At 42.6% G+C, this 19,892-nt stretch overlaps 1 protein-coding gene across 4 annotated transcripts in view; it reads left to right on the forward strand.

The window, feature by feature from the left end:
• Window positions 1-2,661: 2,661 nt before the first annotated feature.
• PRKCZ (protein kinase C zeta) overlaps window positions 2,662-19,892 on the forward strand; it is a 41,382-nt gene continuing 24,151 nt past the window's right edge. For 2 of the 4 annotated variants that reach the window (XM_039727637.1, XM_039727638.1), the window contains exons 1-5: window positions 2,662-2,958; window positions 3,696-3,891; window positions 7,461-7,582; window positions 9,416-9,505; window positions 9,881-9,931. In XM_039727637.1, coding sequence (XP_039583571.1) covers window positions 3,821-3,891; window positions 7,461-7,582; window positions 9,416-9,505; window positions 9,881-9,931 — 334 coding nt within the window. In that variant the 5' untranslated portion in view covers window positions 2,662-2,958; window positions 3,696-3,820. Of the gene's footprint in view, window positions 2,959-3,695; window positions 3,892-7,460; window positions 7,583-9,415; window positions 9,506-9,880; window positions 9,932-9,959; window positions 13,303-13,362; window positions 13,670-19,892 lie in introns of those variants that run through there. The other 2 variants (XM_039727641.1, XM_039727639.1) reach the window with 2 other exon arrangements.

Raw genomic sequence — 19,892 nt, forward strand, 5'->3', positions numbered from 1 at the left:
GTCATGTCGCCCAATGGTGGATATAAATACAAAAGGAAAAGCCCCAAAGCAACCCTTTTGCTTGGATAGCTTATTTGTTTAGAAAAGTTTTAAAGTACACAAGGAAACCAGCTGTTTGGGCAGGATGAGCAGCATTTCCACTAGAGGACTCTCTGAGTTCTCCAGCTTTTTGTGAGGAAAGAGCAGGAGATCCTGATTAATTCATAGTTTGGAAGCAAAATATCAAAGCATCATCAGGGAAAAACATTCAAACGCAACTTTACAAAGCATTAAACATGTCACAGACTGCCTCTTCTGGAACTCTGGTTGCTCCACCACTAATATATTGTTTTTTTCTCTCATCTGGCCAGTCTGATATTATTCCCTCTTTGTTATCTCAGCTGTGGTTTTCCTGCTTTAGCCACTTTGAGTGGCCCCTCCCCAGGCTGGATGTTGGATTGACACTCATGGGACATCACTGCTGGGGCTTCCTGTTGAGATTTCCTGGGAAGCAGCTCTGTCAGCTCTGGGGGAGGCAGACAGGACCTGTCCTGGCACACCTGTCCCTTCAGCACCTTTATCCCTTCAGCACATGTCCCCTCCAGTTCTGTTCCCTCACATCTGTCCCCTCAGGACCACTCCTCTGCCCCCACATCAGTTCTCCTCCACCCATCCCCTCATGCCAGTTCCCTCAGTATGGCCCTGGTTTCCTCACACCAGTCCTTACAGAGGATACATCAGTATCCTGTCACACCTGTCCCCTTCACACCAGTCTCCTGTCACACCTGTCCCCTGACACATCCCATGCCCTCACACCTGTCCCCTCAACGCTGTCCCCTCAGCACTGTCCCCTTCACCTGTCCCCTCATACCTCACACCTCATCCCATGCCCTCACACCCGTCCCCTCAGCACTGTCCCCTTCACCAGTCCCCTCATACCTGTCTCCTGAGCAGTCTCTTCAGCACTATCCCCTCACACTACTTCCCTGTCCACACACACCAGTCCCCTCCCACCTGTCCCCTCAGCAAAGTCCCATCAGCACTGTCCCCTCACACCTGTCCCCTCACACCTGTCCCCTCTCAACTGTCCCTTCACACCAATTCCCTCAGCACTGTCCCCTCAGCACCGTCCTCTCTCATCAGTCCCCTCAGCACTGTCCCGTCAGCACTGTCCCCTCAGCACAGTTCCCTCACACAAATTCCCTCACACCTGTCCCCTGAGCGCTGTCCCCTGAGCGCTGTCCCCTCAGCACTGTCCCCTCAGAGCTGTCCCCTCACACCAATTCCCTCACATCAGTCCTCTGAGCACTGTCCCGTCAGCACTGTCCCCTCAGCACAGTCCTCTCTCATCAGTCCCCTCTGCACTGTCCCCTCAGCACAGTTCCCTCACACCAATTCCCTCACACCAGTCCCCTCAGCGCTGTCCCACCAGCACTGTCCCCTCAGCACTGTCCCCTCAGCACAGTTCCCTCACACAAATTCCCTCACACCTGTCCCCTGAGCGCTGTCCCCTGAGCGCTGTCCCCTCAGCACTGTCCCCTCAGAGCTGTCCCCTCACACCTGTCCCCTCTCAACTGTCCCCTCACACCAATTCCCTCACACGTGTCCCCTCAGCACAGCCCCCACAGCCCTTTGCCCTCACACTGGTCCCCTCAGCACAGCCCCCTCAACAAAGTCCTCTCACACCAATTCCCTCACACCTGTCCCCTCAGCACTGTCCCCTCACACCAATTCCCTCAGCACTGTCCCCTCAGCACAGTCCTCTCTCATCAGTCCCCTCTGCACTGTCCCCTCAGCACAGTTCCCTCACACCAATTCCCTCACACCAGTCCCCTCAGCGCTGTCCCACCAGCACTGTCCCCTCAGCACTGTCCCCTCAGCACAGCCCCCTCAGCACAGTTCCCTCATACCTGTCCCCTCAACACTGTCCCCTCAGCGCTGTCCCCTCAGAGCTGTCCCCTCAGAGCTGTCCCCTCACACCAATTCCCTCACATCAGTCCTCTGAGCACTGTCCCGTCAGCACTGTCCCCTCTGCACTGTCCCCTCAGCGCTGCCCCCTCACACCTGTCCCCTCAGCGCTGCCCCCTCACACCTGTCCCCTCAGCGCTGCCCCCTCACACCTGTCCCCTCAGCGCTGCCCCCTCACACCTGTCCCCTCAGCGCTGCCCCCTCACACCTGTCCCCTCAGCGCTGCCCCCTCACACCTGTCCCCTCAGCGCTGCCCCCTCACACCTGTCCCCTCAGCGCTGCCCCCTCACACCTGTCCCCTCAGCGCTGCCCCCTCACACCTGTCCCCTCAGCGCTGCCCCCTCACACCTGTCCCCTCAGCGCTGCCCCCTCACACCTGTCCCCTCAGCGCTGCCCCCTCACACCTGTCCCCTCAGCGCTGCCCCCTCACACCTGTCCCCTCACACTTGTCCCCTCAGCGCTGTCCCCTCACACCTGTCGCCCCCCCCCGCTCCCTCAGCCGCCTCTCCCTGCCGCGCCGCTCTCCCATTGGCTGCAGGTGTGCCGCGCCGCGTTCCCATTGGCTGCAGGTGTTCCCCACCGCCCCCACGCCAGCTCTGGTTGGCCGGGACGCTCCGGCTCCCCAGGTAACGGTTCCCGCTCTGCTATTGGCGGGGGGGAGGCGGGACCCGGGCGGGGATTGGCTCTCCATTGGCTGCGGCTCCCGCCCTCAGACCGCCATGTTGCCGCGGGCGCGGGGCGCTGAGCCTGGACAGCGGCTGAGGGGCGCCGGGGCCACCTGGGGCAGGACTTGAGGGGACACCTGAGGGACAGCGCGGCTCCTCCGCCGGCCGCCGCCGCCTCTCCCCGCCGGGGCACCGCCGGCAGCGAGGCAAAGTCCGCTTCGAAACTTCCTTGCGGGACTTTGAGCAACTTGAGGCCGCGGAGGTGCAGCCGGGCACGGCTGAGGGAGCGGCCGCTGCGCGCGGCGGGGCCCCTCCGTGTGGGGTGGGACGGCCGCGGTCGGAGCAGGTAGGAGTCCGCATGGCCCCGGTGGGTGCCGCTCCGTCCGGGAAGTGCCGGCGCCGGCTCGTCCCGAGCGGTCCCGGCCGCTCCCCGCAGGCCGGGCTGAGGGGGGACCCGGGCGGGCAGGAGGGGCCGCGTGTTCCCCGGAGCCCCCGGGAGGGTCGGGCCGAGGGTTCGGGAGTCTCCGCTCCCCCGGTACCTGTGGTCCGGCTCGCCCGGACAGCGGGGTTCGGGAGGTGTCTGGATACATTCGTGGGTGATGTGGTGGTTGGGAATAAACAGGATGTTTTGTCAGCCTCCAGTCATAAAGGTATGCTAAATGGCCCCTCGGAGATCCTCTGCTGCTTCTCTTGGGTAAATTTGTAACTGGTAGTAATTGGCTACGATGTTTTATTTACAGAAAAACTATTTTTAGTAACTTGATTCTTTGGGAGAAAAGAGTAAGATGCTGTGTTGATGAATAAGTAAAAACTTCCGTGGAGTATTTCAGCCAGGAGGGAGCTGTTGGACGATTTTTAAGAAAACATCCTCAAATACTTGGGATATTTCTGTAAAGCTAAATTGTACAGGGTATTTTTAACCAGTCTTATTTCATTTCTGTGCAGGTCAATGGTCTTACACATTTTCCTTTTGATTTTTTTGCTGTTCTATGTAAAGCTATTTGTGTTTCTAAAATTTGACACAACTCATTTGTTTAGCAGTGTGTGTATATTCATCAATATTCTGTTTTTTTATCTGTGCAGCTGGATTGAGAATCATCTGGAGCAGAAACACATTTCACATGTGAAGCTCTTCAGAATCTCTTATCTGTCTTGAATCAACTTATTTCTGCATACTTGTAATTTTATATAGCTGCTAAATACAGACCATGCCTAGCAGAATGGGCTCAAAAATTGATCTGAACAAAGACTTCATCAGAGTAAAAACACACTACAGTGGGTAAGTCAGTGTGTCCTCTCCTCTGTGTTGTGACCTGTCTATTTTTGAAGTGTATTGAGCAGGAGTTCATGGTCTGACCTAGTGATAAAATAACCAGGGCTTTGGTGGATTTGTAATTAATGTCAGATCAGGCAGGTAAACTTCTGAGCTGTTAAAATAGCAGTCAGACTCCTGCAGCATGCTGATCAAAAGAAAAACTAATTTTCTTCTTCTCTCAGAAAGAGGGAAAATGTGCATAACTGACAAACCCACAGTTATTGTGGGTTGATGGATTATTGATTCCCATGGTCACAGCCAGGTTAGATCCATCTGCACCCACATGCAGTTATTACATTTTACCCTCTCTGTAATCAGAATGTCATGGTCCCTTATGACTTCACTCAGTTGACAGTAGAAACAGGAAGGTTTTATTGCAGAAACATGAAATTTGAGTTTTCAGGTATGTGTAATCTAATTGGCTTGCTGCCACTCTGAGGACCTTGTGAAATAATGTTGCTTTAGGTTCTCCTGTCTTCCTTCAAGGCCTGAGTTTAAGGCATGTGAGGAGTTAAATATTTGGCCCAAGTAGATCCTTAAAGTTGACTGGAAGTATTTAGACTGAACTTGTTGGCATTTAATAAGTGACTTGAGTGATCTTTTCTGATGTTTTACTACTACATAAGTTAAATGTAGCTACCATTGTGCATGTTCTTACATTATGGTGGAGAAAAATGCTGGTTTGAATTAAATGTGATGTGGTTATGAAAGTCACTTCACAAATTTTATTAAAAACAAAATGCTTTCGTTTTAAATTTACCTACTTATCAATGCCATGTAGTTTGAGGTCCTGAGTTTAGAGTTCTAGAGCAGTTGAATTTCTGTGGTAATGCAAGGGGAGAGCTGCCTCAGCTCTGTGCAGGAAGGCACTACAAGCACCAGTAGAACTGGGTGTAAATAATGTGGGGTGGCTGCTGGCAGGTAGTGTTGATATAAAGTGAAAGGAGTGTGTCTGTGGAACTTGTCTGTGCACAGAGGAGAGGTGATAATAATTGTGTCAGTGTTAGAAGTCAAGTAATTATTATTACCATGTTTTACAATAAACTGCTGTAGTTTTTCCTGCAGCACTACATTCAGTCTTTTGCATGAGCTGTGAAGTCTGTAGAAAGCAGTTTACAAACAAGAGTTCCAAGCTCTATGAGTTTTGTTTTGTTTTGTTCTGCTGATCAAATTGTGTGAGATAAAACTGACATTGTAGCCTCTACTGATCATCTCAGTATCTCCATTGCAGTACTGCACTCAGCTTTTGAACAAGACTTCAGGAAATCACTGATGCTGGGCAACTTCAGAATTAGGCACTAACTGCTGAAATTAAAATAATCCATGTTAGAAATCTGAGCAGGAGGAAGTTCAAAACATGTGAGTGTTGAGTGTATCTCTGGAGGCTGAGTATCTCAGGTATTCCTGTTTCTGGGTGTGACAGAGTTCCTAACATAGCACACTAGAAATCACTGCCAGAGTAGATTACAAAAGAAAAACTAAGTAACTGCAATAATGAACCAAGAATTACACGACTTGCCTCTCTAGTTTGTACCTGGTTACTTGAAATCACTGCACAGAGCAGTGGTGCATTTGTTTTGTGTGTTACCTTGGCTCTGAGCAATGACATGTTTGAACTCTCACTGGAATTATTTCTCTTGCTGTAACTGCTCGTACAGAACTTACTGATCATTAGCTTTTTGTATTACTGTGTAGTGTCCAGTTTCAATTTTTTTTAAGTGTCCCATGGGATTGTTTGGTGATAAACAAGGAATGGTTTTCACTTCCCTGTGCCCTGATTGCCTGATGTGGCTGTAGATTAAATACAGTAAATCTCAAAGGAACGTGGACATCATGGGTATGAAATTCATTAGTTTACTTATAGAATGACATCTGTAATAATAATTTTGACAATTCAAGGCTGATTAGTAGTTGCCAGTTTCATTTGGAGTTTACAGTGTGTGTAGTAGTGTTGTCTTACAGTGTCTTTTCCGTTTTTGAATATTATTTAGATACGTGTGCAGGTGTGATTGTCCATGGTTACCACAGATCTACACTGCCTGATTTCACGAGTGGCTCGTGGTGGCAGTGCATTAAATAATGAGCTGCATTTGTTGGTGTCCTTGTCTTGGGGCAAGGCATTGCACCAGCCCTCAGACACGGCTGTGAGAGCCAGTTTGGTCTCTTACTTTCATAAATGCATAAAACATGACTTCTTTGACAGGGAAATGTTCTTAAACTCAACCTCACCTGACAGCTCTCAGTGTAGTGGATGATATGGATGTACAGGTTGGCAGGCAGCATATGTATTTCTTTTGCTGTTGCTGTTATGAAGAATTATTAAGTTGCTGCTCTTTGAGAGCGCTACAAAGTATAGATTAAAGATACACTTGAAAAGGTTGCAGCGCTTTAATCTGAATTTGAAACAGTCCAGTTCTTTAAGATGATTGTTTTAGAGCTTTGCTTATAGTAATTTTTCTCAGCAAAGGCAAAATGGCAAGCTATTAATGCATATCATTTAAAATGTAAGTTGTGGAGTTTAAGTTTCTTATTTCAGTGTAGTACTGTTCAACTGCTGGCTGAAAGACATAAGTAGGCAGAGTATGTTGTATAACATTTTTTCTAAAATGACTTGTCACATAGTATGGAAATAGGAAAATCATCTCAGTCATGCTGGACAACTTCTGGTATATTTGCTGTATTGCACTAAGAGGGGAAAGAATTACCCATGCCAGTAGCCATTAGCTAACAACAGTTTCCTAATTTTCCTCTGGAAGATTTTGAAGGCAATGGAGTGATTTAAGTTCATCTCCTGTTTCTTTTTTCACTTCTTTATGAATTGATTTCCCAGAGTCAGTTATTTGGAAAATATTTTAAAAGTAGTAGAAAGTCTTGTTTGTATAATCAGATTTTGTTTTGTGTAATCTTTTTTTCCTTTTTCAGTATTTGACCTGCTTTGACAGGACTTGTGGACTTCCATTATATCAAAAGTTATTGTCACAAATTCCTGAGATAATGTATAATTTACATAGAGAGTTCAGTATTGGGTCATGTTCTCTAAACACTACAAAGGTGGAGTGAAAGATGCAGAAGCTGAGTAAGATTTTACCTGAATTTTCCTGTAATTACATGTTTTGAGAATTCACCTAATCAAAGCTTCATCTCAGACAATATAGTGGATGTAAGGTAAAGCCTCTGTTTTAAAGGATTTTACAATAATTGAGATTTTTTAAATCTCCTGATGGAAGAAGCACCTGGATTATTAAAATGAAAGCTTCTGGTTTGTTTTTTAACAACACTTCAAGCGCTGATAATTATAATAAGGGAGCTTGGCTCACCCGAGTAAACATGCATTAAAGACAGATAATTAACACATTTATTTCCTGCAGTATTTTTAAGTTAAGCACTGTGAGGTGTAATCCTGCTGGCACAGTGGGAATGTTTTCTATGAGGAATGCTCATGCTGTATGATTCTGCAGCTTGCTGTCCATAGGTGGAACTGTTGGAATATGCAGGTATTTTCTGATAAAAGCTGATGTTTTCATCTTCTGCAGGGACATCCTGATAACAAACTTGGATGCATCCATGAGCTATGCTGAACTCTGTGATGAAGTGCACGAGATGTGTAACTTGGAACAGGAACATCCAATTACCCTCAAGTGGATTGATGATGAAGGTATTGGACTGAAATACTTCTCAGGGTTTGTTGTTCACTGTGGTACAGAGGAGGGGCATTGAGGAACTTGTATGAACAAATATGCTGTGGAGTTTTTTTGTTTCTAAATACCTAAATACAGAACCCTGTCACAGAGCAGGAGGCTTGGAGAAATGAGACTTAAGACCTCAGGGTTGATTGTAGTAGCACCTGAATTCACTTCTGCTGAAGCACCTTGTCAAAGTCAGGGCCTGCAGAGCTAGAACTGAATACAGAAAGGTGGAAAAATACCAGACTGGATTGGCTAATAGTTTTAATGGTGTGTTTTGGTTTTTTAAATAGCTCTCTTAGCTGATAGAGTTGTTTGAGTAAATGGAATTTCAAAGTACTGACCTTGGAAGGAGGTAGCTGGTAGTCAAAGACAACTCAGCCCTTTTTAAGACACCAAGGACAAGTATTAATACTTCTAAATTTTACTTTTTTATATTTTGAATACCAAGAAGGACAGAGGCAACTGTGCAACCTCAGTTTAATGATGGTGTAATAAGAAGTAACCTGATCAGAAGGACATGGCAGATAATTACATTGCCTGTGCTTAGCTGGTTGAACTGCATGCCTGCTAATAAAGGAAGATTATTGCAGGGAAGAAGAAAACCCCCTGAGTTTTGAGTTGGAGGATTCTAAGACATGAGTTCTGTTAAGTGTTCTTTGTTGGACTCTCTGTTGCATTGGCTTTTTGAAGTTTACTTAAATTAACAAGAATTTATTTAGTCTCTGTTCTAGTAAGTATTTTCCTCTAGTCTTGGTTGAATACCTGTACAACCTTTTTCTGGTTCCTGGGTCTGAGTGGTTCACTTTCAGCCAATCTGCTGTGTTGGCTGTTATTGATCCTCCTGGGTTTTGTGAGTTATCCTATTTCTGCATGTGAGTGTTTCCACTTATTGCCACATGGAATTTAACTTCATTTGACTGATTGCACAAACAGATGTTCTCTTTGAACTAACTAAAAGCAAACAATTGCCGATGGCTTAATGAATAAACAAAACCTACCAAGAGATGAAGAAAATAGATTTTCTGTTGGGCTTTTATAGTGTTTCTTTGTTTTTGACAAGATCCAAAAGGTTTGAGCTATGAATAGCTCACTCATGAGAAAATCTTGTGAACATATAAGGAATATGGATTGTTGATTTGCAGTACAAATAATTCTTTTGTCTTTCATGTTGCATTATTACTGCATTTACAGATCATCAACAGCAGTAGCCTTCAAAGAGAGGTAGCTGGGCCCTGGATTCATAATTTTACAAAATAAGAACATTTTTTAAAAATAAGAAATTAAAGTTTAAATGTGGCTTGACACTGGTGTCATCACTTGCCTGGATATCATCAGGTCACCTGTCACCCAAGGTGTGCTGCAGGAAGGTGTCTGTTCCCCAAGGGGACAGGGGTTCAGAGTGACACCCTTGCTTCTTTGCTTGCTGTCAGTGCATTGTGATGTACTGTACTTCACGTGTGTCTGGTTAAGTGGATTTATGGATTAATTATCCAGTTTTAACAAAAATAACCCTCCCAAGGTAATGCTGATAATGTGACCGCAAGCAGACATCAAGAAAATGGGGGAGATCTTTAGGCCTATTGACTGTTGACTTTTATTTTCTTGTTATCCTGTAGGATAGTTCTGTCTACTCAATTTTCTTGAAATTGGAAGGAATAATTGTGTTGTTCCATTTTGGCTTTGATCAAAATGCCATCTTAATATCAAGTGTTTGAAAGAAAGGCAATACCTGAAGCTGGTACATTTTTTCTAATTGAAATCCTTCAGTGGTAAATTTGCCTGTGTGTTGCTTTTTTTGTCAGGTGACCCCTGTACCATCTCATCCCAGATGGAGCTGGAGGAAGCATTCCGTTTGTATTGTCAGAACAGAGACGAAGGGCTGATCATTCATGGCAAGTATTGCACAGTTCAGGAGCCCCTGTGTGCCTGATAATCCCAGAGCTGCTCCAGTGGGAGGCTGCAGTGACTCCTTGCCTGTCAAATACCCTTTGTGTAGCTGCTGCCCTGGAGTTTGGTGCTGAGGAAGGAACTGCAGCTCAAAGCTGAAACTGTGCAGGAGGCTTTGAGTTCAGCACTGCACAGATTTGTTCATGCTTTACTCCAGTATAAGCTCCTGGCAATATAGAACCAAATTTTGATTGCATCATTTCTCATGTAGAATTATTTAAAGGCTTCCAAAAACTGTCTGTGTTAAATACATTCAAGAATCAAGGAAAAAAATACTACTGAGAATCTTTTACCTTAAAGATCTAATGTTTTTGTTTTAGTTTTCCCAAGTACTCCAGAGAAACCCGGCATGCCTTGTCCAGGAGAAGATCGTGAGTACTAAAATGTTCTCCAATTCTAGCTAAACTTCTTTTTTGGTCACATGGAAAAGAAATATATTAAAGGATTTTCATAATCTAGTGCTACATACGTGTGTTTCTGTTTTGTTTTCTTAAAAGAATGCAAAATGTTTTACATTTTGTTAACAGACACATTGCATAAATCAGTGTTGTAGCAGTGTTTTACTGTTTTTGAGGATTAATGCTGGTTTTTGGTGTTGATACTTTCAAAGGAAGATACAACAGGATTTTAGATGCCTATTTGAATGTAGGCCTTGGCTTTTTTTGTGGTTCTTTTGGTTTTTTAACTTTCAGGGAAAAGAAATTATGTGCTCAAGAGGGAGATAGGCCATTTTTATAAAAAGGTTATTAATCTCTATAAAAATAATCCTGTGAGAGGTAGATAAACCTCCAGAGGAAGGACACATAATTGATATGGTTTACCTGTATTTATAATAACCTGAACTGCACAGGGATAAAAGGATTAAATAGCTGTATAGTCAGTTCTCATTACAGAGGGATGGCATCAGGACTTCATATCTTGGTAAATGTTATGGAAAGGAATGGGAATAATTGGGTGCCAAAGGTACCAGATGATGCTTGGCTGCTCACAGGAGTGTCAAGAAAAGCTAACTGAGGAATTTGAAGGACCTTTGCTCTTCTCTTTGAGAAATATGAGAGGAGATAAAACTAATTGCTGATAAGAGCAAGTAATACATACTAGGAGAAAAGTACTTGGTTGATCAGGATTTACACTGCCAGACTGGCTCAAGATGAGTAGTGCTGTGGTAATAGTTGTGAGTGCTGCTTTTAATCAGAGGAATTATGCTAATAAGTTATCTATTGAGAACTTCTGTGAGGATGGAGAAAGGTGAAATAAATACCAAAAAGTTATAGTTCAAATATGATTTTCTACATTGTAGTACATCTAACTACAGTAGATGAAAGGTTAACTGCAAAAACCAGGTAAGTTTTCATGTTGACTAGGTTATTAAAATTGTCTTTTAGAAAGGAAGAAAAGAAAGTAAATGTACAACATTAATTCCTCTAATTTTCTGAGCAAGGACAGCAGATAAAGGCTCTTCTACTATGATTAGAAGAGTTAAAGAAATTATCCCTGAGACACCTAATTTAATGAACTCATTAAAGGTGTAGATATTCTAATAGAAAAGTTTTTTGTGTTAATTTGTTTGAAGTTTTAGTTCTCTCAAGCCACGAGATGAGCTGCAGAAAGCACAGCTGAGTGTGGCTCAGCTGACCTGGTTATTGTGTCTGTAGGGTATTTCTCCCTCTATGGCTTTACAGGTCACGTTGAATCACACTCAGATTGTTTAAAAATCCTGTTTAGTTGGATGTGCTTCATAAGGGATCTCTGGTCAGGTTTCTCATGGTTTCATGAATTAATTTGATGCACATTACCTCTGCATCTGTGGGGCCTGCATGGAAATTGGGCCTTGTGGCCAAGGTATAAATATTTTTTGCAACAGAGCTATTAAATTGTATTTAAATTATAATTTAGCATAGACTAATACATTGAGTATTGTTGCTTGTTAGCTAAAGGCCCACAGCAAACATCTGCATTGCACTTGGGACTGTAAGGAAATGTTACTGGTGCTGGTGATACAGTTTATTTATTTATTAAGGGACTGTTTATTTTGTCAGGACTGAAATATTTGCTTTGCTTCAGAAAATATTAATCCTCTCAATTTCTTACTTTGTGTCTTTATCACTGTAGTTATGTTCATAGGAAATCCCTTTAAAAGTGAGAATATTATGTAATACATGGATATGTTTTCTGGAGTATCATGTTTGCACTATAAAGGAGCTTATGAGTTTGCCTCAGGTTTTTTCCAGAGACAAATAATAAGCAGTGAAGTAGTTGGTCTATCCAAAATGAGCTTCTACTTAAATTAGCAGATCTAAGTGTGGATTGCTGGTTTGTTACAGAACTACAGACAGTTTGAAATGGAGTTTTTAAATAAAACTATTCAATTGTGAAATAATTGCATTTCCAATCTGTTGCTCAGATGTCTCCATGTTAGGTCACGGAGTGGCTCTTTCCAATAGTTTGTGGTCTTCTGAAGTGCAAATCTCTGTTTCTGTAGGATTGTAGGGTTTTTCTTTCCAGCTCCTGCAGAACAATAATTCTTCGGAAGAAGAGTGCAGGAATACAGACTGGAAGGTTTGCATTTATGTTGAAATTTAATGATAGAGTTGCTCCCTATCCTCACCTCTGTTAAATTGATATGGTTTTGAGATTGTACTAGCCAGCAAAGCTTGAAATAAAAGCCTGTAATCCATTAATGAAATAAACCACATGCCTAATATTTCAATTCCATTTGCATGACTTAAGGGAAGTTATTTCTGTGCTTGAAGAACCTTTGTTCTTATACTGATGTGGTGCTGTCTGTGAGACAGAATTTGCACAGTCTCCAGCATCTGCATTTGTATTGTCTCTGTATTCCTTTGCTCCTGAATTTCTGTGCTTGTTGTTGGAGGCAGCCCCAGCTCCCAGTGTAAGTGCACAGCTGTGGTTCCAAGCAGCCCCTGTCCCTGAGCTGGCTGTGCTGGCAGTGCTGCTGTGAGGTGACAGCGTTGCTGAAGCATCTCCCATCCCTTCCCAGACACTGAATGTGACCCCTCCCGGGCGTTCCCAGCATCTGCTGGACTGGAGCCTTGGGTGCTCCATCAGTGTTTCCTGATAAAGATGGCAGACTTTTAGACCAGTCTTGCATTTCACTTTTACTTTTTCAGTAGATGAGCAGTTCTTTCAGAATGGAATAAACAAGGTTGTTTCAGAGGCATTTGGTGTGTTCTCTCCTGTGCCTCGAGGTGCCAGCGCTCCTGACAGCGTGTGTGGATCCCAGCAGCTGATTGGCAGCTTTATAACTTAGTTATTGGAGTCTGAGCTTATTTACCCTGACAGATCTTGATCTGATTTATCACTCTTGGTGCTGCAGTGCATTGTGTAACACAGCACGTCCAGCTGAACAATTCCCATCGATTTGTAGGACTTCCCTAACGGAATTGCTGGCTTTATCAGAGAAATACTTGTTTTGGTGACATCAGCTCCTTGACATCCATGCCATGTTTTAGTTGTGCCTCAGCTGCTAGCTACAGCCTCTCAAGGGAGCCAGTACCACCCGTGCCTGGATACATGAGGCAGAGATGTGAAAGGGAGAGACGGGGGTAACCAGTCTTCCATTAAATATTTGCTCTTAATGTTCGAGCTGATCCTGCCTATTGTCCTTGGTGTCTAATGGTATTCACACAGCGGCATCCGTGGAATAAAGGGAAAATGTTTCATTTCATACCTACTACATTGTAAAGAATTCCATGCTGAAGAGGCTAAAGAATAAAACCCAGTGAGTAATGCATGCTTTTTCTGTAGATTTTGTGTCATCATTGTGGTTGCTGTTGTGAGCGGCGGGCACTGACGCGGGCTGTGTGTACGTGTGCTGCAGGAGAGAAGAGAACTCAGCATTTTGGTTATGGTACAGTCGCTGTGCCTGCCACCCTCCTTTGCAGCCATGGATTGTTACAAATGCAGAGATTCCTGCTGCCTCTGTGCGTAGGGATGTGGCTGAGAGACCTCCTGGAAATACTGATAAAATTGCATTGAAAGGACTCCTGGGGAATGTATTTTAGGAGGAGAGGAACGGAAGAGTGAGTGATGCTGCTGCTGCTAATATTGGAGATTAATGAAGGAAATGTATCCCAAAAACCCTGACGGTATGTGCTCGGGGCCTGTTTATTGTAGGATTGCTGATGTAAAGGCTAACCATTTGGGAGCATCATTTTCTGAGGCCTTTTTGTTGAATTCTGCTGAGTGGCTTGTCATAGATGGCTGGTTTTAATTGTGAAATACTTGCTTTGAATTAAGGGTTACTTAGTCTCTAATATTGTCGGAATGAACTGTGCTAGTTCGCTTCTGCTTTACAAATAGATCTGTGTATTTAATATTAAAATTCATCTTGGGTTTGGATAGCTAGTGCCAGCAAATTTTAGGGTTGTTTTGCTGTTTGCTTCGTTAAATAGGAGAATGCAGACAAGGAAACCTTTAATTAATTAACAGAAGAGAATGAGTATGTTTTAAATGTTTTAGCACTTACTACGTTAATGTGATAGTTTTTATTATCTAATATTTCTGGCTGATTTTGCTGCCTTATTTTTTTGGTAATGATTACACTGTGTTGTGCATGTCTCCCGTGCTCTTTGTTTATCTGCTCAGTATTTTAGCATTAGGTGTTTGGACTTCATTTTCCCCCCCAAGCCATCTTTCTTGAAAATTTCATCACAGGCTTGAGTAAAGGTATTGTAGTAACCTAATTGTTGTTGTGGGCTTTTTATTTTAGGTATAGATATTTGATTTTGCTTTATGTCCTGCCTGATACTGTGAAATAGCTTTAGAAGGCTTCTTGCTGGAGTAGTGTGGCCTGTAAATATTTTTCTAGCTCATAAGGCAGGTTTTTCCCTTCATTTGTTACTGTATTGGCAGCAGTGATTAGGTTATTCAGAGCACGTGAACCAATTTAATCCCCCAATGAAGAAAAGAACTATTGCCACCATAGAGACTGTTCTGAAGACATAGATTGGATTGCACTGGATAATTAGGCAATTTTGAAACTGCTAGTAACCCTCTCCTGGATTTTACTAATTGAACTGGGGGGGAGGGAGGGACTGTACTATTTTGATTTAAGATATTTTTGCTTAGGATATAAAAATAGCTGTGTCATAGTTTCTCAAGAATACCTGAAATCTCTTTCTCTGTCTTAACTGCACCACATTTGTGTCATATGTGACATATTTGAAAAAGAGACAGATTGTGAGGCAGCATAAGTTACTGAGAACAGGATTGTAGTTAAAGGTCTGGTTTGCTTACAATAATTTCATGATTTTAAATTCTAAATAATCTTAACAGTTTTCTTAGCTATGAAACATCCAATGAGGAATAAAGGGCTGGACCTTGCTTTTTGTAATTCAGGCATAAAATTATAAAGCACAAGTCTGATTGTGGGATTTGAGATCTGCTCTTAATTAAAGGTGCTGGGTGTCATAGCAGATGTTTGTATTATAATTTATAAACTATAGACTAAAATGACAATAGACTAAGGAATGCATGGGCTGGTTTTTAAGGTGTCATAGCAAATAATCTGTGTTCTTTTTTCTTTATTCCACTTCCCCTCTCCTAGCTGTTACTCAGAATGTAGTATATTAAATGCAGAAAGGGTGTCACCTGCTTTCAGAATGCTTCTCTTTGATGTAATGTCTAGTTCCTCTCCCTGTCTTATGTCTCATATCTTCTTATAAGTTGATAAATCCACTCTTGATATTCAGGCACTTGGGTAGCTAAATGGGCAAGGAGGTGGTGAAGCTTTTTGATTTTGCTGGAATTAGTGAATATTTGTGGGCCTGCCAAACCCCAGTTAGGCCTGTGTGTTTCAGTAGCTTGGAAGAGCTGTTTAATATGTAACCTCCTCATTTATACAGCCAAGGTTAATACTTGGGTTCCGTGTAATACTTTTGGAAATTAGTTTCTCTATGCAAGTTGTGTTTTTTTATGTTGAACTGAGACATACAATTCACAGCAGAGGCCTGCAGGGCAGGTGCATGGGCTCTTCAGCATTGATTCCTGGATTTTGGAGTTGCTGTGAGAAACCAGATTGTGTGTGAGATTGCATTTGGAGTGGGGAGCACCGGGAGCAAACCTTGGGAGGCTCTGGCAGCAGTTGTAGCCTCTGAGGGCTTGCAGTAGTACAAGTCTGGGGGGTAAATAAAGCAAAAAGCAGCAAATGTGAGGCTTGCTGACAGGGTGGCTCCCAGGAGAGGCACAGGAGAGCCCTGAGCACTGTCAGGCAGAGACGGGTGAGCAGACTGTGCAGTTCACCCTGAAGCCACATGGGGAAGGAGCTGCCATGGGAGTGGGAAGAGGAAAAACTGATCTCAATATTGACCAGAAAGTGCCTCATTTGTAACTCGAGTTCCGTTGCTGTTTCTCCTTCATCTGTTAGGGCTTGTCCTTGAATTGTTAGCTGGGGACAGGTTTAAAAGCAAACCAGAGTTATTTCAAGGCAGTACTCCAGGATTTGCATATGGCCTTTATTTTTACAATAAATTACTACTACTGCTAATGCTGTTCTATACTTCTTCCAATAACTTAGGTTCTCATCAGTAAAGCAGTGCAGGTGCCCTGTGACTGGCACAAGACTCCCTCTTTACTTTGGTAACTCTGATACAAAGTTACCTAACTTTAATTTCTATTTAATTCCAAGCACATGTTGTGGAAACTTTTGGTAGTTCTGTGATGATCAGCTTCATGTGCAGTAGCACTTTGCAGTACAAGTAGAATTGTCTTGGTAACTCTGAAATGGGGGAAATGCATGGATGGGACAGGTCACAGCCAGTGGAATGTTTCAGTGCAAGAAGACAAGACTAGGACTTCAACTTACATAAAGACAAGTGATCAAATATGCTAAAAATAATTTTAAAATCACGTTTGGCATAGGATAAGATAAATTATTTAACCGTTTTCTAAAGGACAAGAAGCCAGGGCAATGGGACTCTTCAAGCAAAATCTTCTATTTTCTCAGGGATTTGTCACTGGCTAGCTTTTTGTTCTTCCTTTGACCTTTTCAATAGACATGTCATAATTTGCTTTTTAAGATAAAAAAGACTAGGTGAAAACTAGATCTGACCAAGTTTTAACTGATGACACTGGAACAATGTGGATTCAGTTCCTTCTGATTGCTGTCTCACTCAGTCACAAGAACTGGACTTCCCTTTCAGTAACCCACAGGTATGAACTTCATGTGCTCAAAGGATGAAAATTTTCTTTAAAATGTGAGCTGTCAGCTCTAGGGCAAGACTCCCAGCAAGTCTTAAATCATGGAGACTGCTCATGAGATACAGCAGAACCAAATTCCTGCAGCAAACCTCATAGATTGCTCCTTACTTCTTGGTTGCTTTCTTCATTGATTCCAGGGTGTATAAAAGACCTTCTGTTATCAGGCTTTTATTTCTAATAGAAAGTATTGCTTCATGGATGTACTAAGACACAGAGGTTTGTTTAAGAATAAAACAGTAGAAAGTGGATGCAGATGCTACAGATTGCTTAAATGTTCAGAACTTCATTTTGCTGTACTTCAATCCTAAGTTAGCTAAATTAAAGAATTAAGTAATTTAAATAAGTACTGGCTCAGTACTCTTTCAGCTTGATCAAACATTTTAATGCAGCTCCTAAATGATGCTAATAGAACATTAAATTCACTTTTCATTGTAGTAAATCTTCTAATGAAAGTGATTTTTATTTTGGGAGAATTAATGATGCAATCATCAAAAGAAGCCTTTGGACTTACTATTAACCATGCAATGCAAGTTTGGTTTTGGGGTTCATGTGACCAATGACTTTGGAACCAGAGGAGCCAACTGCACATCATGAAAGGCTGTGAATTGAAAATTGCTTAGAGGGCCCAGTTAGAGAAGGGAAAATATGAACCTATTTTTCATTCCTAAACAAAAACATTCATCACCTTCAGAAGCATGAACTCACCACCAGTTGTCTTGTGGCCCTTCTCATAACATTCTTTCAAATTAGAGCAGCGTTTTATCCTGTGTCTGGGACAGCCTTGCAAACAGCAGAAGTGTCAGCACGAGAGGCTGAGGAGGGAAGGACATCAGCAGCTTGTGGTCACTGATGTGCCCAGAGATGCTCAGAACCAGGACATGTCACTGCTGGGGCAGCAGCCACTGCCTGGACTCAGTGACCATTTCTTGAGTATCACTTGGTGTATTTTGTTATTTTCAAGTACATCTGATCAATTGCACATAAAATCAGACTGGTGAGTCAGAGACTCGCTCCAAATGAGCTGTTGGCACTGCTGTGTTTGTGGCACTGTCTTTGGAGGTGTGACTTTGTCACCTTGCAGTGCCACGGAGCCGTTTTGGCAGCAGGGTTTGAAGGGGAACACCCAAGAGCTCAGGCATGAGGGAGCACTGGGGCTGGGCAGGGCAGGTGGGGCTCAGCTGCCCCTTCTGAGGCAGTGGGGAGGATGTGCACCCAGCTGGGCTGCAGTAAATGCTGCTGCTCTGTGGGACAGCTGTGTCCTTGTTGGTTCTCCACTGATCCTCTACTTCCTTGGTCATTGTTGCTGTCTTAACTGTGTTTTTTCTTCACAGACTTTGTAGTTAATTTTAGTGTCTGTTGGAAAAGAAAAGGATGGGGAGATGGTTTCCCAAGTGCTAATCAGCCTTAAATTAAAATTTAAAAAGCTATCTTCTGGCCATTTAATATTTTGCAATAACTGCAAGGGGTCAAAGCACTTAATACCTCCATATTGTTAAGGATACTCTTTTCATTTTCCAATTTCAATTGTATGCAGCAGCTTATTCATAATAAAAAGTAGGGCCACTTAACATCCAGTGTATGTCTTAAAATTGCTTTCTGAAGCACATAAATTGTTTCAATGTAACTGTTTGTAGGAAATTAAATAACAGATGTCAAGCCATGTACTATCAAAGTGTACTTTGGAATTTAGTGTCCCAAAAAAATGTGTTCTACCTTTATATGTGATTTCTTTATCAAGTCCAGTCTATCTGAAATGCCAGTATCAATTTCCCCCTTGTAATTCATGAGTTGGTTTTGAAAGAATGCTCACTTGTGTGCTCAGCACAACATTAAAAGAACAAAACAAAAACTGGGCATTCTGGTAGTGTCCAGCTGGCAGGCTGGGTAATTGGCCTGTAAACAAGTTGTATTAATCTCTGAGAAGTGATTTGCAGCAATAGCAAATTACCTCTGTGCTCAGGATAGGAGCACATTTCATTAGGGCTGGATCACATAAAAGCCAGCTTTGGAATTGCATTTGGAAATCCAAATGAAGAGGGAATCATTTTTGTGGCCATCTTACTGCCCTTCATTGGTGGAAACCAACTGTGCTGTCATTTGGAAAGGAATTGTGCCTCCTTCTATTTTCCCCTGCTTTTCCAAGTTACATTTTTCAGCACAAAGTTCTCATCCTTTCTGTGAAGTTCTGCAGACCTTGTTATGGTATTGGGGAGCATCCTCTGTGGAGAAATTAATTTGGAATTAACACTGAACACTAAACATTGCTTGTCAATTTATGTCCAATTTAAATTTTGTGTGTTCACGTTTTTCCTTAGAACTGTTTTCTACGATATTTTTTAAAAGATGAGGAACGAAGCCCAAACCCAGTCCTAGAAAATGTCATTGGAAAGCCAATATCAAATCTGTTTGCAGGGTTTGCTGTGCATCACTGTTAGTGATGCAGTTGCACAGTTTGACAACAGAGGGAAGAATTGCACAGCAGCAACTGTCAGTTGTTCCCCATTGCTTTTTAGGTAGAGGCAGCTGGTTTATTTTATTTTGAGTACTTTTATTTCCCTTGTACTCTTACTTTGAAAAAGCCTGGGTTTTTTTTCTTTCAATTTTCCAATCTTGGAAGTACATAAAGTTCTGCACCTTCATTCTATTTACAGTATATATTTGTGTTCCCCCATTAAAAATTGTTATCCCTGCTAAGAGCTTAAAATAGACTTGATTTTTTTTATCTAAATGTTTTCAGATACACAATTAGGGTTTGAAAGAATTTTTTTTTTGTTAGGCAATGCCTTGTGCTTAATATTAATCATCAGAAAAGATTACTTTGTTTAATTAGGAGTATATCATCTCCATCAGACTGCAAGCAGCCAACTCGAACTCCTTAATGAGTTAACTGATGTGTGCTGTGAAATAAATTAAAAAAGAGCCCTTTTCAATAAGTTCATTAATTAAATAGTCAGACTTTTGTGGTGCCATTCCTCCCTCTAGGTAGCTGGGATCAATCCTGTAAAAACTTGGTTTAGTTCTTGGTTACCAGGAATCACAAAATCCATTCCTTGTTGTATTCTGAAGTGTTCTAGAAGCATGTCCCTGAAAATGTTGTTTGGGTTCATTTTG

This window comes from Passer montanus, unplaced genomic scaffold (assembly GCF_014805655.1).
Source record: "Passer montanus isolate IOZ18808 unplaced genomic scaffold, ASM1480565v1 scaffold62, whole genome shotgun sequence".
Taxonomy (NCBI): Eukaryota; Metazoa; Chordata; class Aves; order Passeriformes; family Passeridae; genus Passer; species Passer montanus.